This window comes from Wyeomyia smithii, chromosome 2, assembly GCF_029784165.1.
Source record: "Wyeomyia smithii strain HCP4-BCI-WySm-NY-G18 chromosome 2, ASM2978416v1, whole genome shotgun sequence".
NCBI classification, from domain to species: domain Eukaryota; kingdom Metazoa; phylum Arthropoda; class Insecta; order Diptera; family Culicidae; genus Wyeomyia; species Wyeomyia smithii.
In genome coordinates this window covers 164,320,400-164,342,840 of record NC_073695.1, presented here as the reverse complement: position 1 = coordinate 164,342,840, position 22,441 = coordinate 164,320,400, and the positions used below count along the sequence as shown (strand labels likewise).

Sequence of the window (22,441 nt, the reverse complement as noted above, 5' to 3'; positions counted from 1 at the left end):
AGCGCCACGTAGTGAGAAAATTCCAAAACAGATAGATCTTCATCTGAAAGTACTCAATCACTTGACCAACTTTGCTGAAGACATGATTGTTCTATATCCTAAGATCTTTGACTTACAATTCATCTAATATGCACAGACTGGACATGTACCACTTTTGCTCTCAACGAAATGGTGATTAAGTTAATTACCAAAAATTGTTCTGGCTATAACTTTGGTTTAGGTTATCAGATCTCGGTTTTTCTAAGATATTCTAGCACGTTATTGCGTGCTGCATCAATTTATGCAAAAAACCCAAAAAGTGTAAAAATGGCACATGTACCACTTTTGCTCTCAACGGCTCATATGTCCACGTGGTTTAGGAACGGCCCCAAACAACATTTTCAGGCTTGACAATACTTGCAAAGGTTCCAATGTTGAAAACGGAGTCGATTTCATATGAGAGTAGAGAGATTATTTCAAGTTTATTTCTTTCGAATAGAGACTGGAGTAATTCTTCTGTTGCACTTATTTTTAGTTTTATTCATAAAACAATTTCAATTCAGTCAATTGGTTCAATATATTATATAAAGTTGCAATTTACAAAAATATGTAAACTGTTTGACTTAGTTTTTTTCTTCTTTGCTTATCAGTTAAATTACTGTTTGAATATTTAATACAACCTATGACCTATGAGCTAAAATTAAGTATGGATCACAATACTTTTATTTTTCGTATCCTAAGTTATACTCACGACAGTCGTGTGATTTTATAATTCGCGACGCTGGCAATGGTACTGTTATACTCGATGAACACAATATAGCTAATCGATTCATGAAATTACATTTGCGATTAATTACTGTAGTGTATGCATCAAGTTATAGTAGCAAATCACAGGTCTGTAGAGAGTATTGAGTTTTATAAATTACGTTTGTCATGATTTTGAGTTTGTTTATACTATTAGAGAACAGGTATCACAGTAAGCCATGGTCAAAATACAATCGTTTTGATGAAATGCTTACAGCTGTCATGGGTTGCTGTGATTGTGCGGAATACACTTGTTCCTTCAACTGGCTATAAAATTATTTGAACAAATGATAAAAGATTAGAATTGAGGATGATACAATTGTGTTATCGAATAAATTTGTCATAAATTGCCGCTTTGCTGGCAGCCTAATGTTTTTGATACTGTTCATAAAAAACATTTATGGCAGTGGAATCATTTCAAAGCAATGCTATACTCGCAGTCAGCAAAAATCCCTATAATTGTTTAGCTTGAGAAGGAAGTTTGTTAAGCACGAGTATGCGACGGCACAATTTAATGTCAATGGATAATTTAGATACAAGCTACGGGCAACTGTCGTAGTCGATGGTTAGGTAAAGTTATTACGTGTAGTCGTGTTGTGTAACTACTAATTGATATGAGCAATGCAGAAAACATAATAAATAAATACTTTAGAAATTCTACCATTTCATACAGATTCCAATTCAAGCAAGTCCTGCATAGCAGAACTTTTTACATATACAGGAGATCCTGCCGGAGATTCCACACAGAACACTTCTCTCGAATGTTTCGACTTAAAAATTTAACCTATCTTGTTCATAAAAAATGTACAGTGTATAGTTTTTAGTTTTTATATATGGTTACTTAATTGATTTAATCGTCAACAGGGAGATATGGTTGCGTCATGTGGCTCTTGTGAACCTATGGAAGATAGCACTATGAAAACCATGTTTTAAAATAAATATCTACGTTCTCTCTTTCATTCAGTTACATTTGCGGCTTTCTGTTTTTCATTGTCAACTGGAAAATGCTATACCAAGATTTAAATTGAAAAAAAAAAATGAATGGTAAAACATCAAGCCTTTGATTGAATGTATATTGGCATGAGAACAAAATGTATATTGGCATGAGAACAAATGAAGAATCAAATTTACACTTGAATATACATCAGATTCCATTACGACTTAAGTATTTTATACAATATAACCAACGCAGAAATTGTTAACTGGCCTTCGACGAGCATTGTAGTATTAGTTTGTAACACAATTATAACCTTTGCAGTTAAAACATAGTAATCGAGATCCATTTCCATGCGGAAATCGAAATAAGCGAGGCTCGTTTGTTTTTTTAACACATGTGTACTTCTGGTTCTGCAAATGATGTTTCTTCAAGATGTCTGTATTCTGTTTTTTTTTTTGTTCAATTCGGTTATATTATTGTACAATATGCAAAACTTTCTGCATGTTGATGGAGAATTTATGATTTACAATTTCTGCTTGATGATTTTCATATTGGATCAGATAGAAGACTAAACTAAGTATCAGAATATTTTTGATGCGCAATTATAGAGAGAGAAAAATCAAAACTAAATCAACTACCTAACACTCTACCGTTTTTTGATTGTTATTGTGATAGTTGAAAAAATGATAAATCAGCGCATATTCGTTTAAATAAACGAAAGAGATCTCATAAAAGAAATTGTTATAATTTAAAAAGGTATTAAAATTCTAAACGTGCGGTGGACTGCACGGACCGATGGTTTGTCGGGTTTGCAGACCTGCACTCCATCGAGTGTTACATAAACTGGCATCGGATAGCACCGATATTCGTTTCTCCGGCATCATATCTTTGGTACTGGCCGCTGCTGCTGATGAAGTCGACGTTGTAGCCGAAGCAGGTGTCGCGATTGCTCCAACCACTGACATTTGCGACGACTGAGGCCCTCCCACTGTCAAAATCATCTGCGATGCTCGATGCATCACCAGTGGATCGGTGTTCAGCTGTTTCTGTGATTTGGCACGTTGCAGGGTATTTGAAATGGGAGCCGCCTGATAGCACTGTTCGCTGCTGCCGGAATTAGCGTCGCTGTACGTGGCACCGGGAATACCACCATATAAACTACTGTTCATCAAGCACCCATCGTCTAGGCTTGCCGAAGCAGCCATATTGTTAACACTTTTATCCCATGTATTTTTGATCATATGATGTGATGTATCTAAGTTTGTTAAAGCACTGTTGCTGCTTCTTTTCGATGATGACATAGAATTTTGATGATGGTGCGTCATGTGTGACGCATTCTGTTCGTTTTGTTTGCGTGCTTCGGCGTCATCCTTTTCCTGTTCTCTGCGACGTTTACGCTTCATGCAAATCACTACAGCCGTGGCAATTAAAGCAGCTAAAGGTACTGCTACTGAGAAAATTGCAATCAATACAATCTGTCCGCTACTGAGACCATCACTCCGCCCACTTTGTGCTTCGTGATGAACGCTCGCGATATGTGCCGAGATACTACCCGTTGCAGAGTCCCAACTAGTAGATAGAGCTTCTTCTTCGCATGTTGCGCCCCGAAATCCACCCGCACAAACACACTGAAAACTGTTGACACGATTCACACATGTGCCTCCATTTTTACATGGTGAGGAACTGCATTCGTCGAGATCGACACTGCAGTCTTTGCCAGCAAAGCCAGCTCGGCATTTGCATTTATAGTCATTGTTCAAATTCGTGCAAGTTCCACCATTTGCGCATGGTTTCGTCAAGCATAAATCTACTTTATTTTCACAAAGCCATCCTATAAAGCCTGGAACGCATTGGCAGCGAAACTGGTTAACCATGTCTACGCATGATCCTCCGTTATAACAGGGATTACCTTGGCAGTCATCGATATTTACTTCACATCTCACTCCATTATAGCCGCTGGGACATTGGCATTTGAATGTATCTTCTTTGTTAAGGCAGCTTCCCCCATTTTCGCAAGGGCTTGGATTACATTCGTTTATTTGTATCTCGCAAGCAATTCCGCTATAGCCAACAGGGCACTCGCACTTGAAACCGGCATTCGTATCCTTACAGGTTCCATGCACGCACGGTTTTTCTGCACATGTTACTGTCTCTCGCTCGCAATGAGTTCCAGTCCACCCTTTTGAGCATTCACATTGATATCCAGGTTTCTGGTCATTGCATATGCCACCATTCAGACATGGTGTGGCTGCACAATCACTAATGCGAACTTCACATTCTGTGCCAGTGAATCCCGGAGGACATTTGCACGTATATGATCCTTGACCAGTGTTAAAGCATGTGCCACCATTTTGACAAGGTTTGTGATTGGTACAAAAATTCAAATCCTGATTACAAAACAGTCCACCCCAGCCTTCGTTGCAGAGGCATTCCCAAGGTTTCTTACACGTTCCGTGCATACATCCAGGATACGGTTCACATTCATCACACAATGGCCCCTTCCAACCGGATTGGCATCTAAAAAATAAAGAGAAGAAAAATACAATGAAGTTTTCGAGAAGACTAAGAAACGATTTGCATACGTTATATGAAAATTGGCGAGAATACACTCCCCCCTATAAAACATAGATGTCATGTTTTTTTTTAAATATTAACATCCAGTATAAAATGAAAATTGCTTCATCATTAACAATCGTAGCTAAACCATATTCCCACTTTTAAATTAGTAACATCTTCGCAAGTCCAATCAGAAGGATATTTTTATACATGCTGAATATTATTTGATTATAAATTACGAAACTGGATAACACCTGATGATACTCAATACAATCCACATACCATGTGGGGAGATTTTTGACGATATTTCCAAACACCCGCGGATTCCGGAATTTACGCAGTATTTTTTTTGCGCGGATTTCGGTTCCTCTTCACTCGGATTACAAAATTAACGCAGGTTTTTTTTTTACGCGGATTCCGGAATTTACGCGGTTTTTTTACGCGGATTCCGGAATTTACGCAGTATTTTTTTGCGCGGATTTCGGTTCCTCTTCACTCGGATTGCAGAATTAACGCAGGTTTTTTTTTACGCGGATTCCGGAATTTACGCGTTTTTTTACGCGGCACGTATCTCCCGCGTAAAAAGCGACTTTAGTGTATTGGTATCGTGGCATGCAAGTGGTTTTCTCGTTCAAATGTAGGAAAGGTAAAGCTGATGACGATGTAAAATACATGCACATGAAACGTGAAACTTACTGAGATGATGATTCAAGAGAGTATTCTTCACAAACGGATTAATATAACAGTGGCTGGCTGTTGCTGTTACTGCATCAAGTAACTATAATAATTGGAAATTCATTTAGTCCAAAGTACTCAGCAATTCGTATTGTTTGATTTTGTTGATCAATCAACCCATCATTAATAGTTTATTATCGATTGCATTTGTAATAAAATACAAAAAAAAATCTCTTATAATATAACTAACGAAATGATCAAATTCCGCCTGCGAAGCTTTGGTCATTAGCACACCGACTAGTATGAATCATCTTTATTATGTAAGGTCATCAGTTGAAACAGGTTTTACTACTTTTCAATTAGTTGGTGCATACAGAGATTTCTATCTTAAATCTTGTGCTTTTTGCATGCAACTGAGCTAACTCAGAGGTTTGATTAGAAAATTACTCCCATACACATGAAACTTGAAAAGTTTAAAACGTGTAACTTTTGCTCGCTGCTGGATAAAAGTTTATGTCATATTCTCCCTATAGTTAGATTCAAAGGCGTGTATCGGTAAATTTCGTTTGCCTGAAACTTACTGTCTGTTTACCTACTGTTACGCTATATAAGTTAATCAGCTGAATTAGAATGTAGATCTTAAAGTAAAGATAGGACAAACTGACAAAATCGATAAGTCAATGTTAATGGCTTTACAGTAAAGCAAGACAGATATTTTACCGAGTCCGAAAACCGGTATAAACATGCGTGTCGTGTAAATGAAAACTTTGTTCTTTATATTTCATTATTGGCTGATCCATCCTCTTACACTCAATTACTTGTACTAAATCACTATGTACACGTACATTACCAAGAAGACAGTTATTTATTATAGGTAAACCTACAATATATTGTATTAACTTAGTATTTTCTGTTTATTAATGTGTAAGATTTTAACAATGTGTCTAGATGTTCTCATTTTATCTAGATGTTGTTATTTTTCGGATTATATCTCAAACGATTTTGATTATAGTATTTTGCATACTAAATGCTTTCCAAAATTACTTCTATGTTACTTAAAATGTTGTCATCCAAAATAATTACTATCCTTCCTTAGCAAAAAAAAAAAATGAATTAAAGGTAAACGTACGCTATTACACCGCTCTTCGAAGTGTAACTGGAATCCTGGCGCCAGTAGTTCCGTATAGTTCAAAGCAAATGCAATTTCTGTAGATGTGTAAGATGCGCATTTGAAAACGAGAGGGATACAAATATTCGCACACGAACCGTGCTTTTATATCTGCCGCGAAATATGTTTGAATTCCAAAAATTTTAGAATTTATTATGGGCCAGTCTACACTTTGTATTGGTTTTTACTGTATGCAACTAACTTATAATAGTCGAATTGAAGTTTAATGAACCTGAAAGTCATTTCCCTGCATATCTTTTGTATGAAACCCCTGCATCAAGCATAGGTTGTAAAGAATTCGTATGTTTTAGTACATCGTGAGGTAGGAGAAGTTGGGGTTTAACATTTGATAAAACCAAAAAAAAATATTTCGATCATCTTTACCAACCTACAAAATGCATGAGCTCCCAAATAATAACACAGTGCAACAATTTTTTGCCTTGGCTTCTATGTATGATTTTTTGATTAAGTTTGATGCAAAACCAAATTTCCCCGAGCTTGAACATATTTTAACTTAACAATGGCGCCATTTTCAATTTTTGAGAAATCGGAAATTTTTGATGTTTTTTCGACGCCATTTTGTTTTAAAGTCAAATATCAAAGTTCTCAGAGTTTGTTCACATATTAGCATCTTCTTACCCATCTTTAAAAACAGATCTTAAATCGAACAAAAACTGAGCTCAAAACGGTGATTCTACGAAAACGGTTTTGGCATGGTTTCAGTATATTTCACGAAGCAAAATAATATCGACTATGTCTGAGCATTAATGGTAATGCTCTAATATCTGAAAGTGGTAGTCAAATTATATCTTGTATTAAGTAAAAAAGTCTCAGAAATCGATTGGTAGGTGGCTGATTTACGTTAATGTCAGCAACATGTCGATTTTGCCCCAATTTCCCTACAATATTAAAATAGGTTTATCTCGGTGTTAAATTAACTTATTTAAAATCCGTTTACTGTTATTTCAAGAGTGTAAGCGATACTCAAAGATACAATAACAATTTGTCTACACATGATTCTCTCCTTTTTGCGGGGAGGGGTCGCATTTGACTTTATCGAAGACGCGATGATTCTGTCTCATAGCTGTAGCGAGATTTTTATGTTTTACCCAGTCCTGGCCAAATATGCGACCCCCTCCCCGCAAAAGGGGGAGGATCAAGTAAACACAAATTGTTATTGTATCTTTAAGTATCGCTTACACTCTTGATATTACATCAAACAGATTTCAAATAAGCTAATCTAACGTCGAAATAAACCGTTTTTAGTATTGTAGGGGAATTGGGGCAAAATTGACATGTTGCCGATATTTTACGTGGATCAGACACCTACCAATCGATCAGACTTTTTTACTAAATATAAGACATAATTTGACTACCACTCTTAGATATTATCACATTACCATTAATACTCAGACATACTCGATATTATTATGCTTTGTGAAATATACTGAAACCATGCCAAAACCGTTTTCGTAGAATCACCGTTTTGAGCTCAGTTTCTGTCCGATTTAAGATTTGATTTTTTTTAAAGATGGGTAAGAAGATGCTAATATGTGGACAAACTCTTAGAATTTTGATATTTGGCTTCAAAACAAAATGGCGTCGAAAAAACATCGAAAATTTCCGATTTCTCAAAAATTCAAAATGGCGCCATTGTTGCCCCTTAAGTTGAAATATGGTCAAACTCGGGTAAATTAGGTTTTGCATAAAAATACACAAAAAAAATTATATATAGAAACAAGGGCAGAAAAAAAGACAATTTATATTGCACTGTGTAATGATATTATGCATGGAATCTCTTCAATATGAGTTAAATTAAAGGAAAAAAAACTTAGATAGCTAAGTATAACCTTCCATACCACGATTTAGCACAACGTTTCACATAGATAAAAAACCCAATTTTTCATTAATTTTAAACATTAGAAAAAGTGATTTACCAGCGAGTACCACCTATATATTCTTCTTGAATTTGAAGATTCCAATCTTAGTCTATTAAAAAAACCAAACTTTAGCTGCCGCTTCAAAAATTAAAGTTATTTGATTTTTGGTACAGCATGTTTTTAAGTATGAACCATCCGTTTTGCGGCAGCTTTCTATGACAACATCACATTTTGACAAATTCGTGAAGCGCACAGCCAAAAGTCCAGCAGAATCAAACCCAAGATGTATTGAACGGTATGTTGGTTACATCTGACCCCTTTTTTGTCCAGTTCAAGAACAAACTTCGATTCAACTGATACCCGCAAAACAAAAAAAAAAAAGCGGTCGTGAATCTCCATAACGTTGAAAATGATTTGGAAGACGATGAATAAATATTTCTGTAATCTATTCAAATTCAATCATTTTTGTTATATATCATGAATCATGATCAATACGTTTGGAATGTGAATGTGTATACGTGTGAAAAAGTGACTTAAACCTTTCTATGCATGACCCAAACAATTAAACGATTCTAACAACTGATCTAAAAACACAAAATTGCATAGACTCAAAGATAACTAGAACAAGATACCTAACTTCCATATTTTTCATAGGTACATTTCGAATACGACCGATTTCCGACGGTTAGTGCTGCCATCTGATGACTTAAATTCTCATAAAATTGTCACTATGAGCAAAACCGATTTATCGTGCATAGTCCGTCATCAATTGTTGAGCTGTTCAAGATTGTATATAAAAAAGGTGGAGCAGTTTGGTCAGCTCGACGCTTAAGATAACATGCAGATTAATGATATTGTCATTTTTTGCAATTAATGCTTTTGCCATATTTTTTGCACATTCAAAGTACGAAAGAAAAGTGTGAAATCGACTGTCGGAGTGGGGGTTTATATTGAGGGGTTATATTTATTTTCAGGTCCCATTCTACCAAAACTTAAAGTTTGATATGTCGCAAGCCAGGTTTCAGCACCATTGTGCATATGGACAGGTTCACCGGGGCACCCGATTTTTGCTTTATAAATCTCGGCAAGAGTGGAAAACTTGGCTGCAGAGCGTGCTCATAGCGGTTATCAGGAATTTCATGTTTCATGTTTGAGAACTAAACATTCGTACACATTATTATCATTTTTCGGATGGCAGCACCGTACAGTCGTCAATGGATACTGAAAAAATTGTTTCACCTTTCAGCAGTCATGTCTTGGCCTTGTCGTCAGTTGATTTTGACGTTAAGTATACATCATATTAACAGTGCATAAATTAGTTCGACTTTTGCTCACGCTCAGCGACCATCATGTCTGATGAATTCTGCAAGAGTTAGGTATCTTGTTCTAGTCATCTTTGATAGACTTGAACTTGAGTAGCAAAAAGAATTTCACTTTCAAAATTGAGCGATCTAGATCAAACAGTAATCCAGGCATGTTGTACATGAATGTACTAGAAATCCTGGAGAAAAATTCGTCTGAAAATGCCAAACCTCCTTGTCTTGACATCAAAAAGATAGAAATTATATTCCATTAAAATAAAGAAAAAAAAAATGGCCTCTAGATCAAAACATGATGTGCAAAATGGTAAATCGTATATAATTGATCAACTTCGCATGACACTTGAGACCTCTATAACATGAACCTAAAAAGTTATTTGACTTATTTTTTTGAACAAAGTGATTTAGATAAGTATAAACTGATCTAGATCAAACATTGAAGATAGATCACAATCATTCGAACAACTTTGCCGAAGACACCAATATTCTATGACTTGGATTTAGGAGTTATGGGGTTTTGTTTTGTGAATAATAAAAATAGTTCTATCTCGTTAACAGTCAATCCTACAATTTTGATGTCTTAGAAAACTTTATGTCAATTGATGATATGAAAAACTTTTCTGAAGAAACAAAATGGCTAATACCATTTATTCAGAAGATAGATGTCTGTAGGAAGAAAATTAAAGCTACTTGAATACATTTTTCGTAGAGATATTTTTATGCTGAACAACATTGCCAAAGACATAAACACTGTAGAAACAACCATTTAGAAGTTATGAGGTTTTACCGCACCAACAGACCAATCTGCCCCACTGTTCGACGCCAATGGAATAAATGGTAATCAAATAAGCGTTGAAAATGTGTTCCGTGAATGTTTCATTCGCCAGTAAAAAATGTAAAAATATATTAAATAAAAGCAGTAAAGCAAAGCAAACTGAACCCGAACGACAATTCATTCGACCCGAAGCCGTCAGATATCCTATTTGATTTGATCTGTTGTAAGGATACCAAAAATATCAAAAACTGTGGCGATGGGCTTTAGGACAGAAATGCGAGAAGTGTCAGCTCATTTTTCGGATAGCAGATTAAATAAAACACCTGAGCGTGTCACGCAACAACCAGAAACGGTTCTTTGCCTATAAAAATTTCACATTATTCTTTGCTCTGGTACATCATTAAACACCACCATAGAGTTATATTGAAACGAAAATAATTATATTCATAATAATATTGCATATTCATAGGACGTAATTGTTCGCCCACCGTTAGTGGACATTTGTTTACCAGGAACAGGCAGAAAAGGCAAAAAACGAACTCTCCGTGGGAATGAATTGGAAATATTCCCAGATTGGGATTATTATGAATGAATAAGTTCACGGTATCATACATCAAGAGTAATGAAATGGTATCGCATATCGTTATGTGTTGACTACTACAATAGAAACAGGTAAATCCTTAAAGTCGGTTATCAATTGGTTTAATTTTTTTATCAACCGACAAACGATAGTGCGTATCATAGTTTGTTGCACATCTTCGCTTTTATCATAAATAAAAATGGAACACCGTGACGCAGTTGATAATATTAATATTAAATATTAATGTCAATGATGTCATAGAGAACTAATCTTTTGCAGAAAGATGCTCTGCAATATGAAGAACCATCATGCAAGAAATAAACGCTCTAGGATATCATTCACCCTCTGACGATAATAGTACAAACCAGACGATAATAGAACCAATACTCTATCCGGTTGCTAAAAATTGAGATGATATACACAAAACTAAGTAAAACAAGCAAAACCATATTTTTTTATGCTCAATTTGCCTCTAAATCAGAATGCAAAGCGATGATATGCAATTTTTTACACTAAGATGTTTGGTTATTGGTTAGGAAAGACTTTTGAAGAGTAATAATAAGTACTGGATTAACTCAAACATGTTCTTTAAACATCTGCAAATATTTGATTGCAAGAAAACCTATAAATTTCAAATTTTATGAAAAGTATTACATTTTATAAGATTCAGATTTGTTTTTACTTTCAACCAAATTTGGTTTTCCACGAAATCAGGAATGATTTTCAGGGACCGACAATCAACTTCAGCCGCCATTGTTAACTCCATAATGGCAGCTTACGTTTTCTGGTGAACGGTCAGAATGGTGGTGAAATGCCATCCAATCTTGGTATTTTCAGAAACAGGATAATGCTCAGAGGCCAGAAATCGTTCCCAAGAGCGAATTCGAATTCCAAGATGGCAACTGCGTTTTCAGGAAAATAGCAGTATTTGACCAATAATTCCGAAACATCCGAAAGTGGAACTCTAGACGTCATTTTGAAATCCGATATGCCGACTTCCAGATTCTGTAAAAAAGCCCAAAATCGCAAAATGCACTCCAATATGGGTATTTTCGCTCTGTACGTCCTTAAAATATTTATATTGTATTTATGATGATGGAAATATAAGAGGTGAAATGTGACGTCATATTTCTTATGAGCGTTGTGCTCACGCAGCAATGAGATATGAAAAATGATTCTCAATTTTGAAACTATTGACTCCGAGCATCGCCGAGAACGTTTAACTAGTTATTTTATATAGTAATTGTTGATCAAAGAAGAAATGTAACGAATATAAAATATCTGCCCGTTTACGAATCATCAAGATTACTACTGTTAAGTAAACTCCAAAATTCATGGAAATAATCGCATAGAAAGAAATATGAACCTATTGAATGGCAATTGTATGTGAGAAGTGCTTGTCAATCGCGGTAATATAACTTTAAACGAGAAATCGTCTACGATGCGCGTCTATACGAATTTATCAACATATTGTGAACTGATGGTTCGTTATTTGTTTGCTTTGCGGTTTTTACTCATTCGATTTTGTGGCTTTTACTTCTACCTTCATCTGCTCTTTTTTTTAATTGGACAACCGTGCGAGTATTTTATGCTAGCTGCCAGACAAATGGGTAGAAGAAAGAGCGTATAACACAACTTACTTAGGCACCATAGTTTACCCACCCAATTTTCTTCGGGCTCTACTGTTTACAGGAAGCTCTCAACGCCCTCTAGTTAAATCTTACAATTCTAGTACACGTACTGGGAAAATTAACGCTTTTAATTATTCGTACCCATTATGTTTGCCGCTCTTAATCACTTCACGAGTTTGAATAAAGTGTTAATGAACTTCCTAACTGGATCTTCTTCGCACTGAAACTGAACAATTTGCATTTAACCTATTGTCATTATTCGGGGAAAATACTTCACCATCAGTCAAAAAACGTTAATCGTCGGACCCACACATGACTCAAATAGAAAACGAAACGAGCGGCGGTCATGGAAACAGAAAACTGAACAGAAATTCAACCGAGGCATTGGTGCTTATTACGGGAGTCACTTCACGGTGAAATATATTTCACTCTCACGCTCACTTCACTTTTTTAGACCTACACCCGATTCCACCTCAAGTGAGGTGACAAAAATCACCTCCGTGGAGTGAGATTGACAGTGAAGTGAAATTGAGAATAGGACAAGTGAAATGAGATTGTTTCCCAGCTCAAAAATGTCTAAGTCCCAGAAAGTCGTTTTTTCCCGTTTTATTAGATAACACCAGATCTTGACGTGTTCTGCATTTCTAAGACATTCGGCATCAAAAAAAATGTTTTTTTCGGTATCGAAAATTTCCTGAACTAGTTTGCATTTTTTTCATCGGGCAAAAAAATGAAAAATTGGCCGCTTTAAGGCACGGATCAAACTCTGATTCGCTTCGTTACTGAAGAATAAATTCAATATTTACCATTAGATCACAAATCAATCAACTTTAAGACTTATGGCAGCTTCGTGGAATCATTTCACCGGTCAAAATGATCGTGAAATAATTCCACGCAAAACGTCGCTTTTTCCGTTCTCACTTCACTGATATGACACTCATAATAACCCAGATTCCACGGCAGATGTCACTCGCGACGTTTTTCTCACTTACGTGAGTCCCGTAATAGGATTTTGTTCACTTCACTCTTATTTCACCGTGAAGTGACTCCCGTAATAAGCACCATTAACTTGTGCGATGCCATTCAATCATTTTTATTATTATTATTATCGTCATGACACGCCCACCATGATCGATTTCCCACGGCACGAGACACTACACAAACACAATGCTGAGGTAATATGTCGAATGCCTTCTGTGTTACGCTCGAGCAAAAGGCAAACTCAAAGACAAATCTGTTTAATCTGCATCGAAACATCAATCAAGCTTCGCAATACAACAAACAACTAATAAATTTATATGCTAATTGGAAATAAGCAATTTTTAGCCTCTGTTAGTATAGTATATACATCGGAACAATATTTATTTTGTAACAAGCAAGTATCTCCATTCAACCTATGTCACTTAAAGTTAAACAAATAATCAAATAATCATATTGCAGTTGAGACACGTGACTATCTAATATACCGTCTGCCGGGGTGAGATTGTGCCAAATAAGAATACATTTTTGTTCCTTAGCTTGTAATGTACACATTTAGGCAATGAGATTGATCCAAATCACGTCAATGCACACTTAAATGTTTAGTTAACGACTGCCGCAAATATGGTTAAGTTACAATAAACTATAATTTTGCTAAAATTAAATGAACTTTGGCCTAATCTCACCCCTTCTATGGGGTGAGATTGTGCCAAAAACAAAAAGTTGACTTTAATACCTGAAAAATGAACAGTACTGTATCAACGAATAATTCACATGAATAACATGATAAAACAGTAAATATAGGGTCAAACAACGTGGACTATTAAGAAGCTTTAGGGGGTTGACCAGAAACTACGTTTCATATAAATTGTAGAAAAATGTATGACTGGATCAAATCAATATCTGGAGTAACCAATTATGAGAACGTGGCTTATAGACAGTCTTTATACACATAGTGGCGTCTCCAGGTAGCTTAGAAAAAGAAAACGTTAGGACATAAGGCCTGAGAAGACTTTTGGTTTCAATTATTATATGTCATTGACCACTGTATATTCCATTGGAGACCTCAAAACCGCTGGAAACGTACCCACAACCCTCCTTCCTCGCTGAAAAAGTCATCAGCTAATATAGAATCGATGTACAAAATTTTGTTACATAAGTAATATCAGTCAGTGTAAATTTCCATTTAACAGTTGTTAGCTTACTGTTAGCCTTTAGTCATTATTTTAAATAATACCTTGGCTAGACAACACACCCTATGTAAACAATGCAAGTGTTTTGGTGTATACTGATATAATTTTGTCGTAAATATGAATTACGTACGTTGTACCGTTCATCATAGCTTGGCACAATCTCACCCCAAAAGGGTTCGAAAAGTGTACAGTTTGGAAAAACATTATTTTCTGAGCCAACACAGATTTAATGCATAATATTTCCTCAAAACATTCAAGACGACATCCTAACGTACCGACTGAGCAGTAAGTTGATGAGATTTCTTGAAAGGGTTGGTTTGCCTTGGACATTTTTGGATAACGTTATTTGCGCATGTTTTTCACCCTGTACTTTGAAACATTATTTAAGTGAAACAGCTCACTGATATTATCTATATTTTATTTGAAGTTGTGAATAAATATGTCACGTTTCATAAAGTATTGAATTTGAGGTATTAGGTTCTAGAAATCTCAAGTAATTTACCATACAAACATTTCCCGTTTTGGCTCAATCTCACCCCCGTGGCTTAATCTCACCCCGGCAGACGGTACCTCAATCATCGGGTAATGGATGTTAAAAAAAGTTACGCTATATTTAAAATCCCAACCATTTAGTACAGATACAATAACCAAATAAAATGACACTTTTTATAAAATAGAAATTATTCGCCGTCTATTGATGGGTAAATGAAGATGTACTACAGTAACAATTTTCATAGATACTTACATGCATTCATTCGGTTTACTGCAATGGCCGTGCTGTTCATCGCATCCAGGAGTGCAACGGGCTGAAATGAAATGGAAAAGCATTCGAGAGATATAGTGATGAAGCAAACAACATAATTGAACATCCGCAATATCAATGGTAACATTTCGTCAATTAGGCCGCAGTAGCTAGTGACTAGAAATAACAATATTGTAGATATTTTTACTCGTTTTGTGATCAAAAGTGACCGGAAAGTGTAAAAATAAATTGCCAATGGAAAAGCACACGTACTCTTAAACTACTATTCGATCGCGCTACAACATGAATCGTATCGTGGCACACTTCAGATCCCACTTATCACTGGAACCGGGTATCTGTAAAAACAGTAAGTAAACTAAAGAACGATGGAGAGCGCAAGTACCTTCTACAGAGGTATACAGTGTTGCGCTATACGTGAAAGTATGATGGAGCAAGACCATGAGCGCATTTGCAGTCAACAACGGCTGGACGACAGCTGCATTTTGAATTCACCTTTTTTATTTTTATGTTTTCCCACTGGTTGATCGTGCCCTTCTTTGGTTGATTAAAGTGTTTTTAAAAAATAGTAGTGTGCAGTTTTTCGAGCTAATTTCTATTTTTATAATGACATTTTACCCGTCAATATTTAGGTTCTTCAAAGTAGACAGTGTAAGCAGTTAGGAAGACTTTCTACTTTGAAGAATGTGCATTTTATTGTTTATTTATAAAGTGAATCGAAATTAACAAAAATCCGCGAAATGCCGCGAAAACCAGCAACGCGGACAAATCTGAAGATTAATGAGCACCTCGATGGCAACGGGAGGTCTTTTCCTATGCAACCAATAAGATGGAGTAGTACTACTCCCTAACAACGAGATTTTGTCAGCCTGGGTTGAATTGTTTTCGGACGGTTCGGTTACTAGATCCTCTCCGAGCAAATATTTTGGCGATTGGAAAAAAATAACTCCAGAGTGTGCAAAATCGAAGTTGCAAGATGGATCTACTTAGTTCAAGTAGCAAGCATTTTTGCATTTATAAAAATACGCGACAGTGAGATCGACATTATAACTTTGGTAAGTATTCGAAACGGGGACGGTTTATTTAACCTTTCCTGTTTTGGTGCCTGCCGACACCAAAACATGATTGAAGACAATTTTACACAGAAGTCCGTACTGCAAAGAAATCATGAATCGTACGGTTGAATTACCGTATGTTAAATTGAATAAAACTGTTTTTTATTGTTTTTACAGAAAAAAGCACTTCACTTGGCGTTTTCTAAAGAAAAAGTTGCCGCGGAATTACCGCGAATTTTGAATATTTTCTATTTTGCCACCAGCGAATTTTTAACTTTTCTGCCACGAATTACCACTGTCTCTAATTATTACTTATGCACTCATTATAATTTACTAATAGTTTGAAACAGAAACCGTATCTCAAAATAGGTTTCACCATGCTCTGATTTGCGTTTTGTATTTACAGGGTAATTCCTACGAATAAAAGGATATTGCATGCTTTCGACAGTCATAAATAAGCTGTGACAAGTTCAGATTATTGTGACATTTTGTGACATATGGGGGAGGGGCGGTTAGCTTGAATGTTACATCACATTTAAACTCAAAAAAAAAAAAAAATTAAATGAGGCACATAGCTACACCACAGATAATACATACTTGCATTATTTATTTATAGTTCTACGATCCTTTTTTCAGGGGGGATCTAACTGTCAAACATCGTGTAACCAACATATTTGGCAACATGGCGTCTGTTTTTTTTTTTGGTTTTTGTTATTTTTGGTCATGAAATTGATCGATGTGAAATATTATAGAATTAGAACGTTTTTTTTATCAAAACTCGAGAAATCGCGGAAAACTTTTACGAATAATGTCTTATGTAGTTATTTTTTCCCCATCATTGTTTATAGTTACAAACCTCATGGACCAAGAAACGTCATGGGCCAGAGTTGATCTGCGATAACGCACACATATATGAAGTTTGACGGCAGTGAATCCCCTCTGCTTTTTTGTTTAAGATTTGCTGATGATAAAATACGTTAAAAAAGCATAATATTTGTTAGTTCTATTTTACCGTCATGTTTGTTTACAAATGACAGCGCAAATTTATACATTTGAAGTCCCTCCTAATCCTACAAAAATTGTGGCCAAACGTGAATAAGGATGCTTGACTATTGTAACATGAGGAGAAGATTTGGATTACGGATTGATTGAAGAAGAGGAACTAAATATGGATGGTCTTTCAGAAATCAGCAATGATGCTGCAGTTACTGCCTCGGCTTTCTATGTCGTCGATATGCGACTCCATCAAAAAATCCTTGGACTAAGAATAATTAATCGCTTTTCCTAGTTATATTCTTTGCCTTTCATTTTCAGTTTTTCTTTCGGTAAAATCGTTCTAGTCTAGAAAAAATGCATTTTTTACAAATTTCTCAATTTTTAGACAATTATAAACCAAAGAAGAAGAGGGGGTATAAAAACGTGACGTAATTAACGGGGTCGGGCAAGAAAGTTGTGACAGTCTGTGACAAGGGGGAGGGAGAGAGTGATTTTTTTCCAAATTTTGCGTGACATCATTAATGGATGGTCCCTTATCCATATTTTTCCTAGTATGGACTACTTCACTGCGACCAGAATTGTTAATCTATTGTGAGATATGCTCGTCTGTTTGCTGTATCACGCACTTATATGAATGGCAATACTGTTAGCTAGAAGTGGCATGCTTGATATCATTTTATCCGTGCTTGTGTCTAATATGATTTTATCATTCTTTTCAATCGCTTACTGCTCTACTCTACTCGTTCCTCTTGTCAAATATTGTCAATCATAGTGTAAGGGAGCCTGAGAATAAACCCATGCTTAAGTCCTTTTTGACATCTAATGGTCTGATTCCAAGATTCGAACCCCCTTGACAATGCTACGCAGCTCCTCTGTTGAGCATGAGCATGATTGACCGCCCGCGGTTGCTACTCCGTTATTGCCGGATCAGCTGTAATTACACAGAGAACCAATAGATGATGCTTGGGACTAACATGCATCCTCAATGTGTAATAACTGATGACCTCAATCTTTATATTGGGCAATACCAGCGCCGGCCGCATCCGAATGCAGGTCAATGAAGGATTGTGTATAGGAATATGTTGACGTGATATTCGCTTTATTGGAAGCCGAGAACACCTCTGCACTTCCACGAAAAATCACTGGGATGTTGGAGATAAGGGAAAGGTTTGAAGCAGTAATGCGATCCTAACATATTCTGTTTGCTAATGTATCACCGCAACGTGGTCTTGATGTATTTTTCAATAATCTGACCTATGGTTTAATTGGTTCTGTTTCATTAATTTACTGAATGTTATCTGAAAAGTAACGAATGACTAAGGAAAAAACAAGTGGAGTCATGAATGCAAGATAAACTAAATTAAGAAAAGCAAATAAATGGACGAAACAAAATTAGATAGTGCACGATCTAGCAAATTTTCCCTACCGTACCGAAGCTATCAAGCTCGACGAATTCATTGTATTATCGTAAATGCTATGCGCGCTATAGACACGGGTAACGGCCGAAGTTTATATAAATCCGTTTTTTTTTTCGCGTAGATTGGTGAGTTATCCGACGAACAATTTTTCATGTAGACAATTTGATAGTTTGTCGGGGCCCGAAATATTACTATCAATCACAATGAACATTATCAATTACACTACGAAAACCGGCGCAAGGACAATGATAGTAACAACGTATCGAAGTAACGTCGTTTTCTTTGGCGCAAGAGAGAATAATCCTATTAAATTAAAAATTTGGCAACATGCATGCATTCAAAGCCCGATAGTTAGATAAAATGCGTGTGAGCATAAAAATACAATACAACTTCCGTAATCTATTTGCAAAATGCCAAAGCAATCATTATTCATTTTATCGTTTCGAACGTGTTTCGTGACGAAAATTTAGCATAATTATTAAAAATTAACCGAGGAGTAAAAATTTCAAAAGCTAGAGAATTCACAAAACACGAACAGTGTCGCGCAGGCACAATAAAATTTTGCCCATTCCCTATACAGCGATAATGGGTTCCTAAAAGATCTTATGAAAAATAAGCTTCACGTCAATAAAACATTAAAATGAACATATAAAACTATTCGTCGTCCCACACACGAGTCCCAACGCAGTAATAACTAGTGGCGTAGCGAACATGAACACTACTACTAAAACACCATCATAGCAACCACCCTGTGCATCAGTTTCATGGCGGCTGACAGTTTTTTTTTTCGTCAGCCGTCGCAGCAAATTAAAAAATGCAAAAAACGCAAAAGAAAGGCATAGGATACTTAGCTGGTTTTGTCTGTCTCGCTCTCCCTCCTTTATCACTCGCTTGATCATGTTGCCTGTATCTATGCAAACTATAGCGTTTTTCACCCGCTTTTCCGCAAAACACACTTGTGCTATCTTTTTCACACCTATAGTTTCAAACCGCACACATAAATAGGCCCTAAGTTTGATTGTTTGTTTAATAAAATTCAACCATATAATCCACTTGAACGAGGTCCTTCCATCATATTCGTACACGGCACACAAAGTTCTACTATAACGTACTATTTTTGCTTTTTTTTTGTGAATAACACTGATAATTTGAAAAATAAAACTACAGCAAACAGGAACCGCGTACTGATTATTGACCGTGCTGCCAAGCTCTTACTTATGATCAATGCTACGCAGCTCCTCTGTTATCCATAAACTTCAGTTAAATTCTATTTTGGATCAAAACGCAAAGAAAACACAAACATGGTGTGAAAAAATATTGCAACATTTTATCTTTAGAACATTTGGCTTCGCCTAGGTAACAAACGTTATAAATGAAAACATGAAAAAATTAATCACAAGCCATCAGAAAATTAGCCAGTAACAAACTAAGAAAATTGAAATAAATAATAATAAATTTATTATTATTTATTTCAATTTTCTTAGTTTGTTACTGGCTAATTAATAAATGAAAATAAAAGAAATAACGTTCAACAATTTATAAAAGTAAATTCACGAAATTGGTATTTTGGAAATTTGTTCCATTAGAAAAAGAATTAGTATACGGAACTTATTCGGCAGCATTCTGATCAGGGTGGCCACTCATTTTACATTTTCGAGTTCCCGGATTTTTCCCGACTTTTTCCCGCATGATTGCAAAAAAATTCCCGATTGTCAAAAACGTTAACTAGGTTATATTCTATCGACGGTTGAACGTCAATTTTTGAACCTTAAATTGGAAGTAATAGCGCATATAACTTCTACGGAATTTACTCGGGACATTCTACACAAACAGTTGATTAGTTACATAAAATGCAACTTTTGCTTTACCATGGTAGACAGGTTAAATATAATTTTTGCGATTTTCTCAAATTTGCAAATCTTCCATTGAGCAGTCAATAATCGTGTTAGCTATTTTGTGCATTCATTATGTTTGTCTATCTGTCTTCTTAAAATATGAAGCACCGTTTTTATTCAACGCATAACAATCTTCTAGAGGAATAACAACAAACAAAACAGCACTTTGCGTACAAAATTTTTTTCCGTTGTTCAAATCATCGAAAAAAGTCATGGGAAGTTAAGGGTGAACATAAAACTACTTAACCTAAGAGTAAAAATATTTTGATTGAATTGATTATTTAGGGAACAAAACTTGTGACATGGATTCGCGTTTTTTTTCTCAAATTGAAGATAATGTTATTCTACGTTCAGGAAAAATACTGCGATTTAACTGTATTTCGTTTATCACGCGTTACATATATTCAAAACTTTTCAGAAGTGAATTCACAACTTTTTCAGCATTTTGATTTACTGTCCATCGAAGTTGCATCTCTCTGGTCATTTGCCAACATCTTCAAATTGTTTGCATCCAGCGCTCAAAATAGTCAAGCTGATAAAAAAATGATATTGGGGACTAACATTCAAAATAAGTGATTTCGAAACTTAAAAAAATAACCTAGAAATCAGAAAAAAGATCTTAGTTATTATTTTTCAAATTAAGTCTTTTACTGCACAAGCATGTCTTGCAGTCCTGTCCGTTGAAAAGGAAACAAATTTATTTTTAATTTCTTTTAAACTTTTCAAGATAAAAAAATGTTTCCTTAACTTTTCCCAAATTATTTTTATTAGGATTTTTTCTAAGGAAATTTTAGCTTTTATTTCTCCATGATCATCAATGTACAGTTTACATTATGCAGTTTTTAAAAAATATAATAAGATTTTTTAAAAACCAGCTCTTTGAAATGTTAAATTTAGAATATTTTTAATACTCAACAACTGCCAACAACTTGCCGAAAACATCGCACCAATCAAACAAATCGTTCTGGTTTCGAAAAAAAAAGCTTCAGATATTTTAAATTCTTCCGTGTTCAAATAATCAAAGTTGTAACATTTGGCAACTTAGAATTCAAAAAAAAAAAGCTTTTCGAGATATTCAATCGATTTTTTAGATAGAACTACCATCTACAGCTTTGCCGAAAACATCACACCAATCAAGCTAATTTATTGGCTTTTTGAATATTCGAAGCATTTTCGTTTATTGGCCACGGATTTAGCAGCCAACTGTTTAGTGCACGGGGCGATTGCATGGCTAGCGCTACGATCCTGCAGACACTAACAGTCTATCTCGAGCCGAGACACGAACCTACGACGACTGACTAGTTAGGCCAGCGTCATACCCTAAGATCAGTTGCAAAACAAAAAGCATGTAAAAAGTCGTATGCAGCAACAAATAAAGAAAATAAAATGTTTTCTTGAAAACCCCTCGCAAACGATTATGCTGTTTTCTAAGAACATTTCGGATTGTATTTACATCAAAAATAGTTTTTTTACAGTCAAATTGTGTAATTTACAGAAAAAAATACGAATTTAAAATATGTACAAAAAATAGTTTTTCAAAAAATTCCAAAATAATGTTTGCTTTATTTTATGACAAGTTTGTAATGTTCTTTTTTCAATTAACTGCTTCGCATAGCAAGGTTGTCTCAAACGAAATATTTCTCCAAAAAGACTAGTTGAAATAAAAATCTATTTGAAAAACTGGAGAATTAGAACTGTGTGCCACTTATTTTATCCTCAATTTGTTTAATCAAATAACTACTAATAACAAGTAATGTTATGTTAGTAAGATTGTCCAGTGAAACTTATTTTGCATTGCTCTTAGAAAATGAAACAGTTTCTGTTGTACATATGATAATTTAT

General features: G+C 35.4%; 1 protein-coding gene across 1 annotated transcript in view; it reads right to left on the bottom strand.

Annotated features, from left to right (window-relative positions):
- Positions 1–490: 490 nt before the first annotated feature.
- LOC129721816 (neurogenic locus protein delta) overlaps positions 491–22,441 on the bottom strand; it is a 57,992-nt gene continuing 36,041 nt past the window's right edge. The window contains exons 5-6 of the mRNA XM_055674829.1: positions 15,221–15,281; positions 491–4,237 (exon numbers count right to left, since the gene is read on the bottom strand). Of these exons, the coding sequence (XP_055530804.1) occupies positions 2,488–4,237; positions 15,221–15,281 (1,811 nt within the window). The 3' untranslated portion in view covers positions 491–2,487. The remainder of the gene's footprint in view (positions 4,238–15,220; positions 15,282–22,441) is intronic.